The sequence below is a fragment of the Dermacentor albipictus genome, chromosome 4 (genome assembly GCF_038994185.2).
Source record: "Dermacentor albipictus isolate Rhodes 1998 colony chromosome 4, USDA_Dalb.pri_finalv2, whole genome shotgun sequence".
NCBI classification, from domain to species: domain Eukaryota; kingdom Metazoa; phylum Arthropoda; class Arachnida; order Ixodida; family Ixodidae; genus Dermacentor; species Dermacentor albipictus.
In genome coordinates, this window is record NC_091824.1 from 116,773,220 (window position 1) to 116,799,712 (window position 26,493).

Below are 26,493 nucleotides of genomic sequence, written 5' to 3' on the forward strand. Positions count from 1 at the left end.
AGCCTTTCAGAGCGATATAATAACTTGGTTTGGTATTCAACTGTTGGTTGACGATAGTATATTATTTCTTCGCCACTACGCTCGACAGAAAGCATGCTTTCCTTCCATTCTGGCTGATGCATACAGGGCAAAGAGCCGCCTACCAAGCTGGATTTTCTTTTCAACTCGCGGACGCCTGACGTCTTACTGTTTTTTTCCGCTGGAATCCATTATCGTGTCGTGTTGCAACACAGCCTCGTAGGAAGGTAGCCCTACGAAGAGAAAAAAATACGTCTTCTTTATTGCGAACAGAGCACTGCAGAGACAAGGTAGCGATCTTTATAATCGTCGTCTGAAACTTTCAAGTGGGGTGAGTATGTTTTGCCTGTTTTTGACGCTCCATAGCGTTAAGGACCCCACGACGCAGAAATTCTGGACGCCGGCGTCGGCGCAGTTGTCCGTGAGCGAAAATTGGCGGATATGTTTAGGTGTATCTGGGTATACCACACCTTGCTATATGACATGCGGTATATGCGGGTTATATTGCCGCACCATTCTATCACTAATGTTGCTCGTACCTTGTCTTACATTGTTACTAAAGTTATCCCACAGAATTTTGAGAATGACAGCCCAGAAACAAATGTCATGAAACAAAGCACCGGCAGCGCATGCCTTTTATGTTAAATCTTCCCAGACTCATATATTGAAAGTGCAAAACAATATCAGAAACGGAAAAATGATGTAATTTCATGGCGCGGCCGTGCACTATGCCTCCGGGATCGGCCCACGCACGAGGCCGCGTTTCTATCAAAAAGCTCGCGTTCGTGCATAGCGTTCGCCGCCAGCATTTCCCGGTAAACATTACGGTTACGTGAGCTGCAGTTGCCGGCAAGCGTGAGAAGCATTCTTCAGTAGCCGCTGCATGCGTCACCGAGCTCTAACCCGTGGCCAGGGTTGCTGTTGTTCCTACCTCTTTATGGACTGTGACGTCTGCGGTATAACGCGTGTTCAAGGCTTTGCATTTCGCGCACATCACTTCGCGTGCTTCTTGATTTACACGTTTTGTATTTTGATTTATTCTTTGCTTTCGGTGTTCTACAATTCCAACGTCGTGTCTTTGGCTTATTGATCTCCAGCTTTGACCAATTTAGAGAATTTCGCTTTGTTGGTTTGTTTGTGCACGTGTGTGTGTGTGTGTGTGTGTGCACGTGTGTGTGTGTGTGTGTGTGTGTGTGTGTGTGTGTGTGTGTGTGTGTGTGCGTGTGTGTGCGTGTGTGTGCGTGCGTACGTGAATCCCTGGGAAACATTACAATGAAGCCGCGCCTTGAGCTCGACACAATTGAAACCGCTACTTGGATTGCGGAATATAACTTTGCAGCTGCCGCTGGCTTGCGGATTGTGGAAGCAGACAGTTAAAGAATAAAGAAGGCAGATAAACAAGCCGCCTCTCGCAGGTGGTCTTCTCTGGAAGTAGTTGGAAAGGCTTCTCCCCCCCCCCCCAACCGCCCGTCTTTATTATTTTTTAATTTTTCTGTTCATTCGGACGGTCGTCTATCAATGAACTGCTGCTGAAATGGTCACCGACCTTACATGACGTTTTTAGTGTCACCGTTGCTCATGTCCGGGTGAGAATAGTGCCTTAGAAGTAATAATAAAGGCCATTTTCGACTCGGTTGATTATAACAATGAAAACAACCATTCCCTCAGTTATCGCGATCGCAATGTAGCTTGATGACTGACGAACCGTTATCGGTACGTGGGGGTGCTTTGTATTTCGACATGTCGCCGCTTTGCAATATAGTTATCCGAAAGCGGGAGGGCACGAACACCGCGACGTCCCAATCGCTGCCTTCAGGGTCCGTCGACAATTTCAGTTAATTGCCTCTTGATTGCGCCGGGCGCATTGGCGTTTCCGTTTCTGTCGATCACGCGCTCTGCGCATTCTTTCGGCGGATAACGTGCGCAGCTGGAATTTGTACAGGTAGATACACAGGGGAGATGGCAAAGAAGCAGCCTACCTAAAACTGTATAGACCCTAACGCTGTACATTGCATTTGCGCGGTTCATCATCCGCATCTGTGGTGCGTCCATTGATCGCCACGTATCTACCGTCTTCCTCTGTGGCGAGATCTTGCACTACACTCTTAAAACGGTTGCACCCTTTGGGGTGTACATTTGTCCCACAACAATAATCATCATCTGCCTTGCTTGCGTTTCCTTTCCTGAAAACTCGGCGCTCGCTACTTTCCTGTCGAGGATGCTGCGTCACACTGATAAGGCGCATGCCGTTCGTGACTGGAAAGTACCGGGCTCGCAGCGTTAAAGAAAGGAAACGCGGGCAGCACGGATGACGATTATCGTTGTGGGCAAGATACGTCCCAAAGGGTGTAAATTTTTCTAAGAGTGTATATGACTCTCCTGGACGATCAGTTACACTCTCAAAAAAGAGTTTGCACCCTTTGGGGCTTATCCTTTCCCACAACGATAATCGTCATCTGCCTTGCCCCCATTTCCTTGCATTAACGCTGCGCGCCCGGTACTTCCAGGTCACGAACGGCATGCGCGTTATCAGCGTGACATAACATTCTCCAGAGGAAAGTAGCGAGCGCAGAGTTTTCAGGTAAGGAAACGCGAGCAATGCAGATCACGATTATCGTGCAGGGCAAGATATGCCCCAAAGGCTTCAAACTTTTTTTTAATAGTGTAGGGGTTGTCGGCTATAGAGCGCTTGCTGAAGGCATAAGTGATGTACAGATGTGTGTTTTACCGCTTATTGTTTCGGAGGTTCCAGGCCGTTTATAATATCGCACTCAGCCACCGGGGACTTCGAGAACGCTTTGTCGCCTTGTTTCAGCTGGAACTATAGAGCAAGCTATAGCGGGGTTAGTTTAACATCGACATATTCAGTGCACCGCGCTTAGAGGTATTGCGTATTTCGCAGAGTAGTGAACTTGCAATGCGCAAGGGCAAAATGCTTTCGGGGACCTTGGGCACTACAAACACGCGCACTGATAACACGAAAGGCCCGATAGGGATTTTTTGCTTGCACGCTTAAAGTCCGCTGTGGCGCTGGGTCCACAGTTAGCTAAAAGCGGCCTGATTATCTCATTTGCACGGTATCTGGTATAACATAGTAGGAGGGGAGAAGCGACTGTCTGACGGGGACGATGTAAATAAATCGCCGCAAGTTCTGGTGTTTGGGCCTCTAATTGTGATAGTTAACGTTTGATAAGTTCCATAATTAACACTCACCGCGCGCAATGATTATTTGTTTTCTAAGCACCGTTCTTGTTCGCGTATCGTTTAGAAGTAAGAGCACACTTAGTAGTGCCACTGGACAAATGTGCTATCAGACATCATCCTCGAGAAGGTCGGCATTAGAATCCTCAGAGGAGCCCGAAGGACGAATTTAGGCAACCTCTTTTGCTTACCATGGTCGTTTCCGCGTGCTGGATAAACGGCGCGGTGTGCGTCGACACTAGCGCCAGATTTCCCGCTAGAATAGATGTGGTCCAAAACAAGCGTCCATAGCGTGTTTCCAGCTTCTTTATCGCTTCCGGCGCACGCAGTTGGTGAAAGCATGGCCTTCGTGACTGACCCATTGTGAGCCATCCCGGGGCGTGGATTTGGACGCCATCACCTGCCTCGGTTGCTTAGTGGCTATGCTGTTGGGCTGCTAAGCACGAAGTCGCGGGATCGAATCCCGCGTGCACCTTAAAGAAATCCAAGTGGCCCAAAGTTTCCGAGTCCCCCACTACGGCATGCCTCATTATCAGATCGTAGTTGTGGCACGTAAAACCCCGTAATTTGTTTTGAGTTAATTTGGACACCCTCTATAATTCTAACCGTGAAACTTTACCAGCTGCGGGCCTCCGTTACTCCGAAGGCTCATTGCGGCCATCGAACGATTAAAAAAAAGGACGGGAGGCGTTTGCTCGCCGAGAGTGAAAGCAGGCCGTCGGGAGCTCTTCTTTATTATGCACTTTAAACTTGCGGCCGCACTCGCGTGTGCTGTTCTTGCAGTCCGGCCGCGTCGTAGGCAGTCGAAGCAAAAGACTGTTCGATCGGGGCCGATATCTCGACCGTCGGTGTGCAGTGGCGATTAGATTGCATTGTCTGGTCTGGGAGGGCCCCTTAGTGAAATAGAGGGGGGGGGGGGGGGAGCGGATGGCAGTCAGATAGAGTGGGTGACAGTTTTTATTCCTTTTCAGGGCATATTGGGAGTGACGCAGCCGACACATTACGCGTTCTCTACCTGGCCTTAAGTTGGCGCGTTTGTGTCTTTTGATATACCTTCGCTTGTCTTTAAGGGCTGTATACCGGGTCGATCACTTTCGGGGAAAAAAAACTTTCAGTGATTGCTGGTTGGCTGAGCCGGCGCACAGAACGCCCGTCGCTTCAGTGAGGCGCCGTGCATAACGACACGTCACGCAGATGTGAAAAGCATCCCTGGAAGTTGCTATTCCTGACTGACCTAGGGACGTAGCTCAGTCTGAAGGATAGGGCATAAATCAGGCGAGGCTGGTAAACTGGTAACTGGAACGTGTGAAAATAATGTGTGTTAATGACTTGGGATGTTATACTCCTGTCAAGCGGGCAAGTTAAGTGCACTTACTGGGAGTGCACTTCTGGACCTTGAGTCACACTTTAGGCAACGCGCTTCTTAACGGGAAAACAGAGTGTACTCCCAGTATAAAAAAAATGGCGACAGACTAAGAGCGCGTTTTTAAAGATGTAAATTAACCAGAGAAAGCTGCTAAAAAGCGTTTGTTTTAAGTATAATTATATATAAAAACAGACTTCATCTATTTGTCTCAACAAAAAACGAAGACGTTTTTTATTATAAATCTGTTGCAAGTCAATGCTGGCCAAGACGAATGCCTAGCAAATCCAAAACAACATGGCGGCGTGCGGCGAGGCGGCAGTTGATCCTGCTAGAACAGAATATGAGCGAGTATATATGAGCAAAGACGGCGAGTTCGATATTTAGCTACACTTCAAAATGCCACGCACACGGCTCAAAGCACGACCGGCATGGTCAGCACGCTTTCACACCAAAATAAACACGAACTGAATGAACATGGCGGCGCCGCAGTGCCGCATCATTCTCGCGCCGTTAGTTGCGTACATGATAAATTCGTTTTTTTATTGTGCTGTTTCGCTTCTCGCTAAACACAAATTATATTGTTAAAAGCTGTTCACTAACTGAAATGAACTTCTGTGTCCTTTTTCTATGCATTACATTTTGCGTCGTTGAAAGCGTTGGCGGCGAGGCTAGGCACTCCTTCAAACCGTTGGCGGCGAGGCTACGTAGTCGGCCAGCAAAGTGCGTTCCGTGAACGTACTCGGACTTGAGTGCACTCATCTGAGAGTACACTCCGCTGCGACGTTAAGATTTGGGAAAGTGCACTTAAAAACCGAGTGCACTCGCCGTAAGTGCACTTGCCCGCTTGACAGGGGTATTAATGTAGATATGAACTATATATTGTATCTACATATTACAGAACATAAAATAGTTACATAACAAAAAAAGACAAAACGAAAATTAGTGACCAGTCAAGATTGCCTACCCAGGTAACCCGCCTTTGCCCCTTCTCCTGTACCTAGTTCACTTCCATCTTTCTATTATTCGCGTTGATATATATTCGTTCCGGTGCTTGCCAAGACGGATGTTCGTTGTGTGCAGGTCTTCTTTATCCACGGCATCATTTTGACGCTCCGCCTTTGGCTCGCGAAAGTTACATTCTATCGAGTCAGTACCCGCCACGGCACGTCATTGAACCGCGACGTTCGAATAACAGTTCATTTTTGTGGAAGGGTTCGCCTTTGTGGTAGGTGGTTTGGAGCTGCTATATAGATAGCTTCCACGTGACGTCACGGACCCAGCCTCTCACCGTGCAAGTGCACTAGCACGGCGGCAACGATGGCGTCAGTGCAAGCCATCTATAGTTAATGATAAAACCACTACGAATAGCTGTGTATTCACACACAGCTAGCAAGCCGCCCTCCACACCCTCTGTACCTTCAGCTTGAATGAAGCCACAATGAGCCATCTGAGGCGGACGCCGTCCTTTCTTCGCTGCTGCCCACTGTGTCAGCATCGCGGTATCTCCCACGTTCAGCACTTCGCTGCACGTTTTGTGTCTCGAGTGCGCGGCATCTTCAACTATGGCGCCACGGTCGCCTGTGAAATGTTTTTTTTTTTTTCCGCAGACGCACACGATGGTGCGGCCGACTCGTCACAGCTGAGAAGCGAAATAGAGGCCGACTATCTCTCGAGATTGCATGATTACGGATTCGCCTTTGTTCCGCGACGCAAGAGACAATGCGCCGTTCTTCCACTTCCTTTTCTCAGAAATCTCGGACACTGATATTTCACTCTCGGCGTGCACAGGACAGAGATTACGGCGCGTGATATGAGCCGTTGGAGAGATGCGGAGCGTGAATGTATGCCTCTGCCCCCTTATCTTTCTAGTTTTCCCCTCGCGCACTTACTTTCGGCCACCTGTCGTTGCATACTGGAAGGAAGGGGGCGGCATTTTTTTCGCCTGTATCTCCCGGTAATTATAAACTTCGCTCTTTTCAACTGGGCGTGCTAGTTGGCAGCCGTCTAGGCTCTTAAATCGATGGGCGCTGATAGCCGGTAGCCGGTTAGGCCATTATCTGTTCGTACAGCACGCGGTCTGCGAATGAGCGTACGGCCCCACAGGGTCGACCGGGTCGATAGGTGGCGTTGGTGATTTGGCGCGATCCGCGGTAGCCACGGCTGTAGTGCTGGGTGACGAACTAGGCCATACGGAGAGACTAGAATTGCACGGGAACCAGAGGAGTGATAAGCGTCCCTGCGACAGCGGTTGTGCAGAGACGGGCGAAGCCTTGTGTCATGCTGCGTGGCGGAAACATTATGTTAACGTGGTTAGCGGGAGCAGGATGTTGACGCGTGTAATATTTTCCATTCATTCGCGACAGTGCAGCGTAAGAAGGAGCAAGGAATGGTGGCGCTCCCATTTCGCTCGTTAAATTAGGCTGGTTTAAGAAGCGAGATTTACTAGTGTTACATAATAAGTTGATCGTATAGAGAACGTGCGTAACCTGTTACCTTACGGTGTTAATGTACGGTGTTAAGCGACTGAAACGTGATACCCGGAGCGGGCGGCAGCCGGCGCTTGCGCTACCTGCGGGCACTGGAGACACTGATATGATGCATTGTGGTATATACGATGAAAACGAGAGATAATTCGGTGCATTATGATTGCATTGGGTCCTCCAGCTGGGGTGCCTTACAATGCGCACCTCCTCCCACGCTCCGTAGAGAGGAGGACATCGAGGCACCCTGTGCCCCCAGCGATCACCTATAGCGGCTCCTGGTGGCCCGATAAGCTCCAGCAGCCGTATAAGGTGGGATTATCGCGTTTCAATCGTTGAGCACTGTATATACATTGATAAAGTGCAGCTATTTCTATAAAGCGCCGACATTATTGCTTCGATTCGGGCTGTCATTAAGCAATTTCCTGCCGCATGGCGTCTTCTGTTGCTCCCCTCCCCTCCTTCCCGCTTTTTCCCCCCTCCACACAGTGCACGATTTCAAGTTTAGATATCTGTGGACAATCACTGCACAGACACGGATGGAACACGGACGTTGTTCGCTTATATCTTTCTCCATTGTTTGCTATCTTTGCACCGGTCTGCGAATTCTTCGGTGCTCGAGAACCTCTCAGCGCTCGCTGTCAAGCCTCCCCGCGCAGACCGCAGGCGCCGTTGAAGACGACGGCGCCTGCATTGTTGCTCGCTTTAAGAAAGCGTCACGAGGAAGTGCCTCGAGCATCTTTCTCGCGCCCTCCAGTGGCTCCTCGACAGCGCCGTATTTTGCACAGCCGTTGTTATCCGAGGCCGTTTTGTCTTCGCTGTAGTGCTGTGCTCGAGTGGCCCACTGCTGGGAACAATGGCTGCATGAGTGCGAAGGTGCGCGAAGGAGACGACCCGTTCCGATCCATTCCGTGGTTGCAGTGCAGATTGGGCCCCCTTTCCCCCACTTCCCTTCCCAATAACTCCTGCTTGGCGACGCTGCCGTTAAGCAGCGGCCTTGACTCTCAGAGATTCCTTTTCGGTGTGAGCTGCTTACGTGCTTCCACGTGGGGTCACGAGTCGCGCCGGCTCCCCTCCGACTCCTTTCCGTGCCAGCGCGAAGCCCCGAGGCGCTTGCAGTCCCGGCAATGACCCTTGAAGCAACAAAGAATAAGCGCGGTGGTTGCAGAGCAGACTAGTCCAAACGTGTCACCTGTGTTACTTGTGTCCTTTGGTTTTAGTTGAAATGTTGTAATTAGTAGGAATATTTACCAGAAGTTAGGATTATAGTTAGAAGAAAAAAAGGCAAGAAAAGCTTGTTGCTTGGCAATATCATTTAGTACTTTCATTTAATACTCGTAAGTGTGCATCGCGAGGTCAAGCGTGAGTAACTCACGAGGTTGAAACGCGAGGTTAAATCACCAACTTGCCCAATGAGCCACCTTGCTAAGTTAATAGCGGCTGATTTGGAAACAGATTCTGCCGTGTCAGCAGTGGTGGTCTGCATCATTCTTGAAACCTTATTTAATCAAGTAATCTTTGTTTTCACTCTTTATGTCCTTTGCCCCACCCCCAAGGCGCTGAGCCGTGCTCTCTATAAAGGGCTGCAGAAAATGGCGTCTATACCTCTCCACAGCATCTCTCTCTCACTCTCTTCATTTGTGATTGCCCTGCAAGGGTGATGCTTGGGCGAGTTGGTGATATTTCATTGCGGTGTTTTACGCAGCGCATGGTTCTAGAATGGTTCTAAAAGAAAAAAAAATATTCCTCCTCTAAGTTTTTTTTTTTCCTAAAACCATCCATGCGTTGCGCAAAACACAACCTTGTAATTACCCGTGTCGTAACACTTCATAGTGCAACATCTTTGGCCGTTTAACTGCCAACAGGGAATTAACGGAGTAGGTTGTTTCTGTCTGAAGTTACTACGCCTTCTCATATTATTATTATTATTATTATTATTATTATTATTATTATTATTATTATTATTATTATTATTATAAAATTATGCGCGCGTAACTTCTTCCTTTGTTAGAGTAAGTGGATGGCGCTGTAGGGAAGTACGTTGGCTTGGACCGGTGATTTCGCTTAAGCGTCTCGTTTTTGTTAGAAACAGTCACTCGCTGCCCAAGGGATCGCTCGTTCGTGGAAAGTGATGCGGCCTTTTTGGAAAGCAGGGATCGAATCTACTAGGACAGAGTCCTGGCTGCGTCGTGTCGCGTCTTTGAAACTTTTGGCGTTTGAATGTCGCGCTTTTGTGCCGCGTGATAAGCAAGTTTTGTAGATAGAAATTTACGTGCTCTCCTTATCCTCGTTTATGCCTAACGAGCATCGTTTATGAAACTCATTTTCGCGCCCGAATGTGAGATTTGTTGAGGGGCCGGTAAATTTGGTAATAAACATCGCCATGGAAGTCGGCTAAATTTAACTGTCCCGTTTGCTTGTCAGTCGGATTACAGTGTTTTACACGGCATTGGTCGGAAGATTCCTTCTGACGCGCAACGTTTCATAAATGCTGTCGCAAGAGTCTCGCTGCGCAAGCAAGGACGAGTCACGCGATAGCACAGTTCGCTCGCGCGTATGTCGCTCAAAATGCTCTGGCACTGCAAGCGTCAATTAACTGCACTTCCCCGCGCGAAATACGGGCTATAATTCAGCGGTTTGCTTCCATTTTGTTCGTGGCGCAGTTAACTACAGAGATATGCAGCACTCCGTCGTTACCTTAATTAGCAATGGTCGTGACTTCGGTCGGAAACTGCCGCTACACTGAAAGGGAAGTGCAGGCGGCATGTCGGTTCCTTCTGTGACGACGCATTAATAACGTGACCAGCGACGCTGGTGTACCTTACAGAATGCTAAGCGTGAGCTGGAAGCGTATGCCAGTGTACAAGCATGATTAGGAATGCGAAAATGGAGCTTCTTACGTCAAAGACGACGCGACGAGTGGGAGGGGGGGGGGGATATGTAGCCGGTAAAATGGAAAGCATGGCAAGCTAAAGCTAAATAAGAAATGTTCGGGACAGTTTGAGGCAACGAAATCAAGTAAGAGAAAGTGCCCAAGCGAGAGGAGAGCGAGAGACTTGAGCTGGCGAGGGAAGGGTTTCAGCTGGTCGACCGATCCCTCCGGGTTATGCCTCGGGAGCCGCGCGGCGAGGCTTTATTCATTCGCCTAATTCGGGCGAAAGCGCCGCGCCTTGGCCGCGCGCGCACCGAACATCGAAGATGTGGTCGTTGCTGGCGTCGATTAGGACCCGCGGCGACATGTCCGCGCATTGGGATCACGTCCTGCTGGCCCCCGCGGTCGCCCTGGGAGACCGCGTCCGTGCGAGGCCGTGTCCAGGGTCCGCCGAATCGGGCCTCGAGCGTGTATGCGTGTGTATACGTGTGCCCGTCGCAACGGCACGTCCGCCTCTTGTACGACAGCGCGCAGCATAGTGCAGCGCGTCGCCATGGGCCGGCTTTTTTCGTGCTCGGGATCGACGGTGTCGACGCAACGTGCGGCAGTGCCAAACGCGATCTGCCCCCCCCCCCCCCTCCCTCTCTCTCTCTCTCTCTCGAACCTCCCGTATTTCCTTTTACTCACTTTCTTCGTCTGGCCTGGCGTTTCGTTCTTGTCCCCCCCCCCCCTCGCACCCCCTTTCATTTTGGTCGTAAATGTGTACTGGGAATGCTGCTCACAGAGAAACACTGCTGCCCGCATACGTTCTCGCCCCTACCCCTCTTATACCAGTCGTCTGCCATATATCTCTCTTACGTGTTTCATGCGGGAAGGTGCCCTTTACTTTGGCGTCGGTTTGCGCTAACCCCAGTTCCCGTCGTTTTCCGCCGTTGTGCGACGCAGTGTCCGTGTATGGCTGTGGATTCGTCTTGTTTTATTACTATTATTATTCTAACTTTTAATGGTTGTCGCCGGATTCGTCTCGATGCGTGCGTACGCGCGCGCGTTCACGCGGTACAAGTCATGCTGTGAGCCTTTATTGCCGTTCCTTTTCAAATTCAGAAGCCTGTGCGCCGCCATTGAGACAGTAGCTTTACGCCTTTCCTAGCGACCGCAGATTAATTTCCTTTGTTCCGTGTTTCATATCTCTCTCTCTCTCTCTCTCTTTCTACGTTCGCGAGGCGAACGCTGTAAAGCTTCTGCCTGGTGGCCACCACAATGGCAATTCTTTGTTTCAAAAAAAAGAAAAAAAAGCAAACCACAGTTTCTTTGCTGTTTGTGACCAATGCGACAGGCAACCTGCTTTTCCTGGTTTTCTTTCTGCCTATGCGATGCCATGCAGCTTTCGTTGTCGGAGGTTTTCGTAAGGTGGAGCTGTGCAAGACGGTTACACCCATATTTCACGATGTTTCTTATTTTAGAGCCTAATAAAACCAAGGAAAAAAAAAGCTATGAAAAAACATGGCCGTGGCTCTCTCGTGTGTAAATGCGGTGGTGTATACCTTTTCTCCCAGCTGAAGTTAGCCAAGCTGTTCAATGACAAACAAAATTTAAAAACATGGTGCAAGATACAATTGTAAGACTTGCAGGCATCGGTCGTCAGAGCTCTGGCGACCGAACACCGTATGGCCTAAAATCGTATCTTGCACCACATTTTTAAATCTCATTTCTTTTCCTTCCTTCGTTTTCTTTTTTCGTTGAACAGCTGTGCTAACGTTAGCTGGAACCACCCTATAGATTGTAGACACATACTACCCAACCAAACTTCTACGGCAGGCCAAACGCTGTGCTCTCCTGGCAAGCGCACATGCGAGACCCCTGTGTTTGGAAAAGCACCGTCGGTCGGGTGCCTTAGTAACGCCGTGCGCGGTGCAAGAACTCGATTAACCAAATGGCCTAACAGCGCGGCAGCAGCAGCGGCGCACGTTTCAAGTTCCGAGCTTAGAGCGCGCGTGACGCACCTGGTGCTTGAGATTTGACCGACGAGGGATTTCGCTTGTTCCGATTCCCATTTCGTCTGGGGATAGTTTATTTGTTTTGCCGTCGGGGGGCGGGACGAAGATTAGGCTCGGAGAAACACGCCGGTTGTTGGGTCCGCTCACGATTACGCAGCGCGTCTGGCTTTATAGCCATGAGCTTCGTATGTACAGTCCCGTGCAATATGGCCTGCGACATCGAGGTCTAAATGGGCTCCAAGACTGCGCCGACATGCGAAAAATTGCACACTTACCTAACACAGCTTCAATTACTGGTATTTGTTAAACTAATACTTCGTATGTCAGAGCTGTCGTGCAGTCTTGGAGCCCCTTCGACCACGGCCAAGAGTGTTGCAGGTCACATTGACAAGCGACTGTACATCTGTTCGGTGAGAGTGGAGTGGTTACGCGGACGTGCGAAAGCCTATCTGGTAGGGTGGTACTTTCACTGTGTCTAAAGAAAACTGACACGAGTACGTCTATGGGCAGATCCTTTAGCTGAGAGCGTTCGTGAAAGCTGGCTTCCCTACTGCTCGAGGACTTCTGGCAGGAAGCCGACTTCGGTGGTACTGTTCGTTTTACAGACGTTTACCTGCAAACGAAGCTGCAAATGTGTGCATGTGCAACAGTGGCAACAGTATGCGTCCCCATCCATAAATACGCATGCTAGATATAAATGAATTAGCAGGAGCCACAGGGTCTACCCTGGGCCCTCTCTCGCTGGTCATTGGAGCTTGACCGTTTGCACCGTAAAGACATCGTATGTAGCTGCAGCGGCGTCTACGATGGTCTAATGCATAGTGAGGCGGCGTGCGGCCATTCTGATGTTCTACATTGTTGCTGTTGTGTGTGCATAAACACCACCTATATCGATTTAATGTAGTTGTCTTCATCGTGTTCGATCGCATTAGTGGATCGAATAGAAGGAACGTCCGTGGAGTGCTTTTGGAAATAACACCAATGGGCGCTTGTCTATCTGTGCTCAGCATTGTTCCGGCCTTCACAGTGATTGACATGAAAGGTCACCCTGCTATCAGGCCTATCATACGTGTCCAGCATGTTAAGACCTTGCACATTGGAACGATTACATTGAGTGGAGATGTACTGCGAAAGCACATGCCCCGTTATCGCGGGTTCGTGTAGTCCCTCGGCTCATGTTGGACAGGGTATTTAATTACGTTTGCGCTACCCTGTAGGCACTTACATGCCGAAGAGATAAGGACGATTATGAATTATTGTGCTGTTTTATAAATGGCGTGCTGCTTTAAGTGCGCCGTCAGTAGTTAACAGTTTCAGTTTTTGCCCGTACAACAGTGCATGCGGATTTTCGTCATTCGTTACATGTACTCGTGCATCCGTGCGCATGTTTGTTGAAATACGTAACGTGGAAACCGCTTTTTGAGCGCGCATACCTCTAAACAAGGGATAGCCACATGGTAGCTTCTAAATGAACAGAAGCCTTGAGCATTCGCGGTTTACACATTCTACAGCCTCATTACGTGCGCTAAAGTAGTTATTTCTAAATAGCGAGTTTTAACAAGTTAAAACTGTGTGTGTTAGTCTGTGAACTGCACTGTTCTTAGATATTACCAAGGAAGCTTTATTTGAAGCTGCCGTTGTGACGGTGAAGGTAGAAAGCAAAATGTACGACGTTACGTAGTATGTCCAGCATTTCTACTTAGCTTCGCTTCGTAAATGTGGCTGCATTTTTTGTTCCCAATAAGCCTCTCATGTGCACCCTTGGACAGGGCTATGCGAAAAACAATGTATTTCGTTGCAGGTTTAGGAACTTCCAAATAACTTTATGGTCAGGGACAGTTAAAAAATGCAGCTGGTAGTGTCCCTCAAAAGAAACGTGTACATGCTCTAGTGGATCGCTCCGTCGTGGCAGCCTTCTCCTTGGTTATCCTTTGTGGCCTGGAACATCTGCGATGTGCAAGGCCACGAAAGCTCTGCTGCGCTTCTAGAGGTCCACCAATCATATGACCACCAGTAACAGACTGAACGATGGAAGCCGGCGCATATATGTGCGCATGCAATTCTCTCCTCCTTCTCATCATTCGCTCCCCATTCCCCAGTGCAGGATAGCCATTCGGGATCAGCCTGGTTAACCTCCTAGCCTTTTCCTTATCGCTCTTCTCTCTCGCTCTCTCTCGGCGTTGCTGTGCGCCCACATATGGGTTGGGTGTCGTTGAGGAAGTACTTTGGATAGCAGGTCAGGGAAATCTGAATCCTAAGCACTCCTTTTTCAGACTCCTTTTTTCATAAGACTCCGTTTTGCACAAAGTGCTGCGAGTCCCTGCACCTGTTGAGTTCGGCTGTTCGTGCATGCGACTCGTTACAGCGACGTGCCCATCGTTGCTGAACAACCGGGGCGCCACCTCATCGTGCCGATGGCATCTGTATAACGGGTCTGTTTCTCGAAGCGCGGAGGGGCCAGTGTCAGGTACACTCGGCCACAAAATATTGCGGGACGCGCGAGCGCGTGGCGAAACGGCCCTCCGCGCCTCCTGGCGGTGCACCCGGTTGTCGAGACCGACGCTTGCGCGCATGTGCGTCCCTTCTTGACTGCAAGCGCGCACGTTTCTGCATTTCCTCCTCGTGCGCCGTCGATATCCAAGTGTAGCCGCGAGGTGCCCCACTTACGATTGGCGCTGTGGCGGTTTCGACGGGCTAAAAAGCTATGTGCAGCGTGGGCTGGCGCGGGCCACTGCGGCCGCTTTTTGTCGAGCCACGAGCGCGGACGCATAGGGCGAGGTTGAAAACGCAACAAGTAATTTGTTCTTTTGTTTTCCTTTTTTTCTGCGCTGCGCCTTTTCGTGGCCAACCATAGTTCGTTCTTTCATTTTACGAACGGTGTGTTCTCCCGCAGAAGAGCGTGGCAGAAAAGGCGCTCTATAGAAGGAGACAGGCAAGACGAAAATGAGCTTTTGATTTCCGTTATCTAAACGAAGTTGTTCCCGTTCAAGCCGCCACAGCGCCAATTGCAAGAGGGGCACCTCACGGCTGCACTCGCTTATCGCCGGCGCGCAAGGACAAAGCGAAGTCATGGAGCGGACGCGCGTGCACGCATGCGTCGGTCTCGAGGTGCGCCGCCAGAAGGCGCGGAGGGCTGTTTCACCGCAAGGCGCACGGACCTCGTAATATTTGATGGCCGAGTGTACATCACGTTGTTTCGGAAGAAGTTTCTGCTACATTCTCGAATGATGACTAACTGCGTGAGAGAGAGAGAGATAACGCTTTATTTTCATTGTAGTAAAGGGGTGGAGAACTCTTTCCTGAGTCTCGTGATTGTGTGAGAGGAACTGGTGGAGGGGATCGCTTGCTCGTAGACATTTAGAGCGATAGCTGTACTGCACCAGGTACAAACACAGAAAGCGGCTGGTTCCGTAAATCTGAGCTTCAAGCTCAGCCAAGGTAAAGCTGGGACTTGGCCTGCCACTACCGGCGGCTGCTGCGTACGCCGCGTGGGTGCTCATATCTTGAAAGCGATCTGCTGTGTGGACAAAGTGTGCCGAGTGCTGATAGCTTTGTATGCGCTGTGCTTTCGGTCGACGCTTAGTTCGCGTTGGAGCGAGACCCAGCTTGAAGGTCAATTCGCACGCTGCTGCTACTGCGGCGAGCAGCGTGTGTGTCCTTTCCCAAAGCAAGCAAAACCGTGACATCACTCGAACAACTTGGGTTAACCGCGTTTAACCGCGGTAATTTTTTCACTGTCCGTTTTCTCACAGTACTGGACAGGCGTGCTACGTCATCCTGTGAGCGACCGTAGATGGACCACTCGGTCTCTCATTAAGTGTCATCGTAGCAAACCTAACGGCGCTTGCGGAATTTTCCGTACCGAAAAAAGTGAACAAATAAATGAACAAAGCAACGATACTGTTCTCGGCGTGAACGTTGCTGATAAAGCGGCGAGTGACACATTACGCCTGTGACAGTATTTTTAGAGAACAATTCTCTGGTGTCGTTCCCCCCATGACATTTCTCGAGTGTGTCATATCTTCTGCGGTTTATCTGAAGAGGGTATCGTCAGGTCAGGTATCGGGCGCCACACAAGCGAGAGGTCCTCGCCGTCGCCTGCGTGGTGCCTTCAGTGAAATCGCATTTCCTCAACGGGAACGTTTTTGTCTGGTATAGTAGAGGAACCTTTATTATTTGCTTATTGTGACACCCGAAACTGCAAGGGTGTCGTCGCTGATCACGTTCGGAGCGTTTCTTGTTTTCCGCAGCACATTCCATGGCATGTGCACTGCGCCTCTAGGTCAACGGAAAGTGTACGTGGAGTAGCAGAAAAAGAAGCAAGCAAGAAATGAGAGAGAGAGAGAGAGAGAGAGAGAGAGAGAGAGTAGACTACTCGCTTTAAGTAAACCTTCTCTCTCTCTCTCTCTCTCTCTCTCTCTTTGATTTCGGTTAATAAGCTGAATTGACCTAGTCCAACTAATGCAGCCGTGCGTAGATAGAATCCTGCGGGCAGCTATTAGCAGACAGTTTTTGTGTCCAAGTAGCCCACTGCGAGGCCGTTTTGGGTCGCTGTGTTCATTTGGTTACTGCCCATAGATAGTTGAACTACTCCCCCCCTAATTCTCCGTCATATACTGCGCTCTTAGCACCTACTGCATCTCTTCGGTCTATTTCTAACGAACGTCCAGCTCAATGTATCTTTCTTTTTTAGATGTTCGCGTAAAAAATGAACACAGCTAGCCTATTAACTGAATCATCTATCGATTGAATGAAGGCTGTCAATAAATAGGGTTCAAAATGTTTCTCGCAAGCTGGTGTATATTCAGCCCACCCTTCCAAGACTTGAGTCGGCAACCTTCGTTATGCGTTATAAGGGCTCACGGTATGTTTCTTGCCGGAGCTACAGTAGGATACAACTTAAATAAACAGCAGTCGGCAACCAAGGCACACGGACCGTGCGGGGTTGTGTTACTCCGCTAGCCGATCACAGAAGCAAACGAAGTTGTCGTCAAGCGACGTTTTCAAAATGGCGTCGTACTCGATAGCTCCGGAGCGTCTGCTGTTATTGAAGAGCATTTTCATCGGCGGAAGCGATGAAGTGTGCAGCAGACATGGACAAGGTGTATGGAGTTTGAGCATTTCATTCTTCAAAAGTCCACGGTACAGTTCGTTTCACTGCTGAGTATGTTTTACTAATGAAACTTCAGTGCCAACTGAAGTGAAGTTTGACAGTAGATAGTTGCAGCGAAGCGAGCGTTTTATTCCAGTTCAATAAAGAATTAGGCTTTCACGGTTCCACTATAATATACGAGGGAAAACGTACAAAGTTACGCGCTTATGATTTTATTTTCTTGTGGTTACCGCCTTATTTAGGTAACAGGGAAAGTTTGAAGTACGAACAATTTGCAGCCTTGCGGAGGAACAGCGACTGGCGGTTATGAGGGCGTGGGCGGGGCTTCGCTGCAGACTTAAGTTGTATCCGACTATAGCAGGCAGTGCTAGCTATATAGAGCATGCAGCGAGTTGACTTTGGTGTAATATTGTTCACACTCGTTTAATAGAAGCACACCCGAGTTTGAGACAGAAAGTATGGAATTTATTTGCATATACATTTTACGCTCGTGCGATTCCCGTCCCTAGCTTTACGAATATATTTTTTGGAAAGAAACAACGTGCGGATACCACAGCCGAGACGATCCGTAGACATATCCGCTCGTCGGCGCCTGTTGTACCTTGCCAATGTCGTTCAAGCGAACCCCGTCCACTGATACGTGAAAAGTTAAGCAAAATTTTTCCAGCCTGCGCCTGGTGGTTTGTTCCATTTCGCGAACGCAGATGGGCCGACATTGTTGAACTCCTTCGCACGAAATCGCTGTTTCATTCTTCCGATACGCGCAGCCATATTTTTTCCACAAGGCCTTTCTCGCAAAAGCGTGCGGCTATTACGCGAATCAATGCGGCATGCTGCATGACACCCACCAATCGAGCGTCGCAACGCTCACCGCACTGTATGGATGCGCTGCAGTATGTATAGGTGGGCGGTGCCGTATTTGCCTGGTGCGTTTGTTCGCGGAAACAAGCTTGCATGATTTAGCGTATTGCGTCCGACGCCTGCGTATACGTGATCGAAATGCAAAGAAAAGAAGAATGGAGGGCCGGTGTCGGTCGCGATGTCCCCGATCGCTATCGGCGATAGGCGCGCGTGACCTTGCCGATCGCGCATTGGCCGTCATTGTTCGTGCTAACAGCCTTTATCGTTGGTAGTCCGATGAGTAATTGAAGCGAATCGCCGTGCTCGGTCGCGTATGCGCCGGCATGCGAGCGCGCGGGGTCCGCTCGACTCTGAACTTGCACAAATACCGGCGTGACGGCCGTTAGATATCTACCAGTCTTTCTCTCTCTTTGTGTTACGGAGGGCCGTTTGTTTGCACTCTCATTTCGCGCGGGTGAAGAAGTGGCCGGTATCTCTTAAGGTCGCCGGTGGGTTGTAACCTGCAAACCCGTGCCCGGCTGCGCGAATGCGCATTGTCTGTGGAGCGTGCACACGCACGCACGCGCACTTGGTGGCAACAACGAAAGAAATAAAAAGTGACGTAGGTGGGGGTTACTTACCGCGATCATTTCCCACATACCTGTGAGTTTAGCTTTGTCATATTTAAATTTCAACATTCTGCAAGAAACTCAAGTTGTGCAAGGCGAATAGTTGAAAGAGAGGTGGATTAGTTGCGTGCCCTCTTAGCTTTTCTTCTGTGATGTTCAACCGTTGTGAGAATGACAATGTGCAACTTATTTTCAATGAGTCGATCGGACACGTAGGTATTCTTTGAGCCATGACTGGGAATCGGCAGGCTTTGGATTCACACGGTTGCCTCCCTATTTTGCCAGAAGTATCATGTTCTTACGCAAGCCATCATTCGTCATCATTTAGTGCGCAAAGCTGCGTTACATTACTGTGCGTCTACTTCTCGAGGTTGCCGTTCGAAATCCATTACACGTGCTTGCCATTGTGGTGAAATTGCACACTCATTTTTTTTTTTAATTTCATCTAAGCCGCCTGCTTAAAGACAGTGAAGTGAGCGTCGAGTTCTGCAGCATTTGACCGAGGAAGCATTGCGCAGCATCCTTATTTGTTCGAACTTGCATCACACAGTTGGCAGTCCACTCCTTCTTCATCTGCCCTTGGCGCACGGGGTCCATAATAGGCACCACAGATCGAACAAGTAATCGGTTTTCATCACACCCGCTCTGTAATGTCCGAAGTCGCTTTGCACAACATAGGCAGCGAATGCGAGACCAACTGTTACACACGTGGGTTTCTCTAGAACCTATCGCGCACAGCCTCTGGGACTGCCGTGATTGGGGCACTGAATGCCGGACGCTCAATGCCGTATATTGTCTCCATTGGATGTCCGACCTCTTTCGTAGAGGAAGATCCTGGGGGCGTGGAGCGACTCTCAAAGGGTACTGCGAGAAGCAGTAGCTCTCTTGTGGTTTTTATTTGTGAGTGGCTTCATCTCCAGGCAGTTTAGCGCCATTTGACAGCTGTGTCTTGGCAGCTGTGTCTTGTGACGTCCTGCCCGCAGGTCATGTATGGCCATCGTTCGTGCGCATAGTTCACCGCACTTTCTCTCACTTTCATTTTCCTTCTCAGCCTGCCGACCGCGCAGTAGTACCAGGTCACAGACAGAACAATTTCGGCTGACCTCACCGTTTTCTTCGCGTCGAACTGTCTGACTCGAAATCGACATTTATCGTGATACCGAGGTTCATTCCGTACTATTCCATGACACACGATTTCCCAGACGTGCGACAGACATCAGCCGGGTTTTTTTTGTCGCAGCTTCACGCGAACACAGACTCCCCTTTACATCCGGGCGCGGAGCACTTCATTTGGCGCCACATGTCTCGCCTGTCTCTCACTGAGGGTCGCATGCGGCATGCGCGGCGCAGCCATTGTCTCCCAGGATGGGAGATAAGGGCCACCTCGACTCCCTGAATTTAACGCCGTCTGGAGAGCCCGTTCGAGTGGTGGGACAGCGGAGAGCTCCGTTTACACTGCTGCTTCAGCTGTAACGAACGCGAATGGTCCCCTCTTCTGCCCCCTCCCCCAACCTATCCAGACACACACCCTGGCTTGTATGATGACTGTCCCTCGTGGCGGCATGCATACCAGCCGCGCTTGCAAAGCGACTATGGTGCTCGATCTGTCGCTGTTGCGAGGTCGCCGGTACCGTTCCGGATGGTGACGGCCGTGTTCGGTGCGCTTCTTGAAGAAACCGGAGTTGTCGAAGCTAACTGTTACCGCTCTGCTACGGCGTCTCCCCATAGTCTGCGGTATTTATTTTGTAACTCAATACACCATCAATCCTGTTAGCGCGTCCGAGAGGCTAGCTAGGTAAGCGCCAAAGGGAACGGCGCCAGTGCTGAGGCTTTAAAACTGCACCTTGAACAAAATAGCTTCTGTAGAGAAGATGCAATTAGTCGCGACGGGTGTATTGACTTCAGTAAAACGTGGTGAAGTCAGAGGAGTTAAAATAGAAACAGCGAGAGCAGGGCGCGCGTGGTGTAGGTGCTTAGTGGTCTCTATGTGTATATTCCTTTGTTCTCGAAATACCCATCGGAAGAAGGAGGATGAGGCGGCTTCTAAGATGCTCCTACGCTGTGCGCTTGACGCTGGGTTTAAGACATTCCACTCGCAGAGCTACTCGTGTGGCGCACGTGCCGAAAATAATCGTGCGAGGCTAGAAGATGACCCGCACAATCGTGACAACATTACCTGATGAGGTCCAACGAGAAAAACGTGCCCCAGGCAAAAAAGGGAGAGAGAAAGGGCGGTTCATCCAACCGTCAGACATGATAAAAATTAAATTATGGGGTTTTACGTGCCAAAACCACTTTCTGATTATGAGGCACGCCGTAGTGGAGGACTCTGGAAATTTCGACCACCTGGGGTTCTTTAACGTGCACCTAAATCTAAGTACACGGGTGTTTTCGCATTTCGCCCCCATCGAAATGCGGCCGCCGTGGCCGGGATTCGATCCCGCGACCTCGTGCTCAGCAGCCTAACACCATAGCCACTGAGCAAACACGGCGGGTCGTCAGGCATGATAGGCGACTTTAATGCTATTGTAGCAATCTATCTTGAGGTTCGTGGGCAATTGTCAATGATATGTTTAATATAATGACCATTATGAAAGACTGTGGCCAAATACCCCGTGACCCAAGTTGACACCAAAGATTGAATCTATCTATCTATCTATCTATCTATCTATCTATCTATCTATCTATCTATCTATCTATCTATCTATCTATCTATCTATCTATCTATCTATCTATCTATCTATCTATCTATCTATCTATCTATCTATCTATCTATCTATCTATCTATCTATCACTCACTCACTCACTCACTCACTCACTCACTCACTCACTCACTCACTCACTCACTCACTCACTCACTCACTCACTCACTCACTCACTCACTCACTCACTCACTCACTCACTCACTCACTCACTCACTCACTCACTCACTCACTCACTCACTCCTCTCTCTCTCTCACACACACACACACACACACAAACACACACACACACACACACACACACACACACACACACACACACACACACACACACACACACACACACTGGTGGCGCTTCGCCATGGTCCGAGAATGCGCCTTAGTGCGAAGCTCCAGTCCCGTTTAAGGTGCAGTGACACCTTCAGAGACTCTCTCTCTGACGGGTAGCGGTAGCAGTCACACAGAACATGTTGCAGGTCTTCAGGGTCGTTACATTCAGAGCACATTGGCGAGTCCGTGAGTTGAATCTTACACCTGAAGTAGTTTGTGTAGGCCACGTTATGTCTTATGCGGTGAAGGCATGCTTGGTGATGTCCGTTGAGGCCTCGCGTCATATAAAAGTCGGACGATGGATCTACTATTTTGTTTAGGGGTCCGTACTGGTATATGGCATCCTTCAAGAGGGATCGCTGGAGACGCCAAGCGTGCGCAAATACCAGTGTCGCCGCGTCTTTTCTCAAGAAAGGTATCTGGACCATTTCACTCGAAGTGTCATGTCCAGCTTTGGCAGCATGGTCAGCCTGGACGTTGCCTCGTAATTCGCAGTGGTCTGGTAACCACTGCTGCACAACGCTGTGATGCAGTTCGCAGGCTTTATTGCGTAGGCATCTGATGACCATTACGATTTGTTCCTGCACTCGTGGCGACTTACGTACGTGTGTCATCTTTAAAGCACCTCTATCTACCTGTGTCTTTATTGTTAATAAAGTTACGTAGCGGGTTGGACACAGGACTGGAACTTTGAACCTTGTTGGGACCGCAGGTTCACTGCTGGCAAGGCACGTTCAAACTCTCTGGGAGTCGCGCACTTCTCAGCGCTCCGACGTTGCACCTTGCGCTCCGTTGGGTTTGCCTTCCTGTGCTGTCGCCAGCCATCGCGTACGTACGGCGTTCTCGCATTCGGCCTGCCGAGCCCGTGCGACCTTTTCGGCGTTTACGCGTTGTTCTTGGCCAGCTGTTGCGGGAAGGCTCCGTGGAAGGTGGGCGCGTGGCCTCACCGCGCAGCGTTCGTATGTGGGCAGCGCTGGTCCAGATTAGATGCTCTCTCTCTCTCTCTTGCCTCAGGGCGATTTGCGGGGAACGGCGGACTTGAAGCGGGACACTGCGTAGGGAGATAGATTATCGGGCCGACGGGCAGCTTTCCTTGAGAGCCGCATTTAGAAATCGGAGAGATTATTCCATACCCAAAAGACGGAGAGAAAGAAAGGGAAAAAATGAATAGTGAAAACGAGGAAGACATAAAAGGGATCGTTATGTCTGACTGACAAGACAGTCTGCCATTGCGTAAAGGGATCGGGCAGAACGTGTTCTAGTGTGTGTGTATATATATGTTATAACATAAGAAGCCAAGAAACAAGGACACCACGGACAGCACAGTGGAAATTACTTGTACTTACTAATTGAATTAATGATAAATTAATGGAAATGAAAGTGGATGAAAAAACAACTTGCCGCAGGTGGGGAACGATCCCATGTCTTCGCATTACGCGTGCGATGCTCTACAAATTGAGCTATACCGCGGCGCCGTTCTCCCGTCCACTTCCATTTCCATTAATTTATCATTTTTTGAAATTCAATTAGTACGTACAAGTCATTTCCCAGTGTTGTCCTTGGTGTCTTTGTTTGTTGGCTTCTTGTGCTACGATTAATAAATATCGGGCCACTCGGTTAACACACACACACACATATATATACATACATATATAGGCGGCTTTGCAGTCCACCTACATGATTTGCCCGGGCGTGGACGGCGTCACCATGCGCGGCTACTCTGCTACTTCCTCTGTCGTCGTTATCGTATCTTTCGCCGGCGTTGGGCGCGGTACGGGAGAGTGGTAGTTCTGTCATGGCTGACATTACTAGCCCGTCGTTGCCGGGCGTCGATCGAGGGGTGCATTGTTTGCTCGTGAGACGGTATTCTGTTTTGAAGCCCCGAGAACTTCATGTTTCGTTGTGCACTGGTAGCGTTATCGAACCGTAGGTTCCTTGTAGCAATGTCTGGGCGTGTCTTTCTGACGCGCGAGTTGTTTCAGCAAATACGGGGCACGTCACTGCGTGTGGCGTACTGTGCAATCGTTGGAGATCAACGCCTTCGGTTTGTGCCCACTGCCGGAATAGGACGTGTGGGCCGCGCGGAACAACGAAAATATTTCGTGGCCTAGATACCGTTCGTTCCGTCCGTGTCTGCCAATCAGTTGACTCAGATCTGCCAATCAAATCAGAACTGCCAATCATTTTACTTTCTATTGTTACGTTTATTTGCAGTGAAACCTTACTGCACAGCTTCATGTCAAGCAGTCGAGGCCTACTTGGACGTGACGCGAACGTACAGTGGGCAATAAAGTTGATTAGCGATAGTGAATTTCGATTTGAATGATTTCGCAGGGCCAGCATCATCTGCTTCATTGTCGGTCTCTCCACTGTTACCGACGTAGGCGTATTCTACAGTTTAGCTTAGCTGTCAGGTTCCCTCTTCGCTGCGCCTTTTTCTTCACCAAGGCGCCGCATCGATGATGCTGTTTAGGGCGCGGCAGCTATGCTGGTTGCCTCCCCCAGCACGCTTTGCGTGCTGGCTTCTAAGGCTTAATAGGCATTCCAGACCTTTGGATAAAACGCTTATCTCATCGGCATTGCAGAGAAGCTGACTTCTGTGCTGCGACACAGTTGCACACGGGTACAGCCCGAACTTCGTCCACTATGTGTGGCATGCGCTAAGCCGAAGTCATCGGGTATGGGAGCCATATCCGATGACTTCGGCTTAGCGCTTAGCGAGAGCATTGGCTCGCGGCCACGTGCCGCCTAATGACGCTATGCAAAGCCGTGGGGGCGTCGCTGGAGTTTTCGCCTGATGCTGTTGGCTAAGTCGGTTCGTTAATTGGCCATCTGCGTCATGCCCCTGCGATTGGAAACAGGCCCGTGCCCCGTGGCCAGTTCAAACTTCAATGGGTCGATCATTGGCTTCGTCATCACATCGGCGCGCGAACCGTTGGAACGAGGGACGAAAGCGCGGCGAACTGTGAGCAGCGAGGGAGGGAGGGGAGCGCCAGCCTATCGGCTGCATTCGCGCGCTTTGCCACCTATTGTCTTCGCCCACGGCCCATCGACGTGTAGCTGATAAGCGTTTTCAAAGATGCCTAAAGCTGCGGCGCCGACGGCCGCTGCCGCTCACTCCTGCTGCTGGCTTTTTGGCTGTGACACGCTCTGCTGTTCCATCTGGAATACGCCCGCCGCTCGGTCGGAGGAGCACAACGCCACCATCGTGGATCTTCCTGGCGGCGCGGACCGCACGGCTTCGCCGGGCTCGGTTCCTTTGGGTTTGATTTCGCTCAGATCGCTTACGTCTGTTGCTGATTGCTAAGTTTGTTAAAATATATCTCCGAGTCGCGCAAGAAAGCTGTATAACGGAGTGTATATCTGGAACTCCGGTGGGGCGTCTTATTGAACGTGCCACCGTTTAACCACTGATGCCATTGCGTCGAAGCGTACCGTTTTCTTGTGGTTTGTGAAGTCTAGTGACGTGAAACGGTGATCTGCTTGACTTGCTGATCGTAGGCATGGCTCGTTCGCAACATTACGTTTTTTTCCTTACTAAATACTTGTCATCATTCATTATACCCTTCTTGTTTTTTCGTAATCCGTGCTCAGCATGCCGGGTCTTTCGCGGTAGATGACGAAACTAGATGTCATCACTGTTGCCTTCTCCTTTAGACCCCCTTTTCCGCTGTTGGAATCCATTCTCAAAATAGAAGTGTAAAAGGGGAGGTAGGTGCAGAAGGCCTAGGAAAGGCGAGGGGGTATGTTCTGTAGAGGCGCAGAGTGCAACGCCCACTTCTGGGAATCGCACAAAGTTGCGCTCTTTTTATTTTTCGTCTCCATTTTTTTTCCCCCCGCGTCCCACTACGGAGCGCGCTTGTCTCGTGCCACCGAGGCAGTTTTATCTGGCCCGCCGCGATTGTGCCATCGCGGTAGGTGTGCCGGCATGCCCGCCTTCTCTCTTTTGTTGTGCGATCAGGTATTGTCACACGGCCGATACGAGTGTGGCCTTGCGTATCACGCGGACACACTTGTGTTTGGCCTTCCTCCGCCGCTCGCTGTGCGGTCGAATCGAACCGAGCTCTCCGCATCGCGCAGAGAATGTGGTTCTGCGAGCCGTACCACTGGCAGTCGCCTCTATCTGGGCATAGTCCAGCATCGTAGCAGTGACCTTTTCATGCATTGGGGGTCAGGCTCGAGAAATACTCTCATATAATTTCTTCGCTTGGTAACAGCTGCCTTGTACGAAGTTGATTTGTGGCTCATGGCGCATTGGCTTGAACTGTGGTATATTCTATATTAATATGGCCGCATAGACCAGAGCGGGAGAATCGCCATATTTATTTAGTTTGATTGTTCTCCAGCATTGCATACGGCATGCACGCGTTTGCGGCAGTGTCAGCGTCGCTCGTCGACTGTCGCATACTTTCGCCACTGGGCGTCAGCACTAGCGCAGAAAAGCGGTCTTCAGAAAACGGCACTCTTTTTGAACCACGTGTTCCGGCCTTCACGTTGCCCCCCACCCCCACCCCTCCTCCTAGCAGCAGTTTTAGGCACTATAGGGCACTCGGAGAAGCCACCAGTGCGCTGATGAGCGTGCGTGGACTCTCACCTCAGACCTCTTGATGCGCGTAAGATCTAATGGGACGTCTTCGGTCGTTTAGAAGAACTTGTAGCTGGTCAAGTTGGCAATCTAACAAGCATAAGAGACCAAGAAAGCGTTCTCACATACATACACGCACGCACTCACTCACACAAACGTCCAAGACCCCCTCTTTTCTACGCAAGCGCTTCAGTCGACACCCTTGTACTGGTGGAGGACGTGCAAACTCCGTGCATTGTATGATAGGGCTCGTGTCAGCCAATCAAAAAACAAGGGCCGGCCATGTTTCAGATGGAGGAGGAGGGCTCGTCTTTTGTGCGCTGCTAATCCTTTCCCTGACGCTTCATTCCAAATTGCGCG

General features: G+C 50.1%; 1 protein-coding gene across 2 annotated transcripts in view; it reads left to right on the forward strand.

Moving 5' to 3' along the window:
• Positions 1–26,493, forward strand: part of Polr2H (DNA-directed RNA polymerases I, II, and III subunit Rpb8) — a 131,335-nt gene that overhangs the window by 70,055 nt on the left and 34,787 nt on the right. Inside the window, exon 1 of one of the 2 annotated variants that reach the window (XM_065447622.1) lies at positions 24,613–24,811. The exons of the other annotated variant lie outside the window; for it this stretch is intronic. Within the exon in view, the coding sequence (XP_065303694.1) occupies positions 24,628–24,811 (184 nt within the window). The 5' untranslated portion in view covers positions 24,613–24,627. Of the gene's footprint in view, positions 1–24,612; positions 24,812–26,493 lie in introns of those variants that run through there. 2 annotated transcript variants of the gene reach the window in all.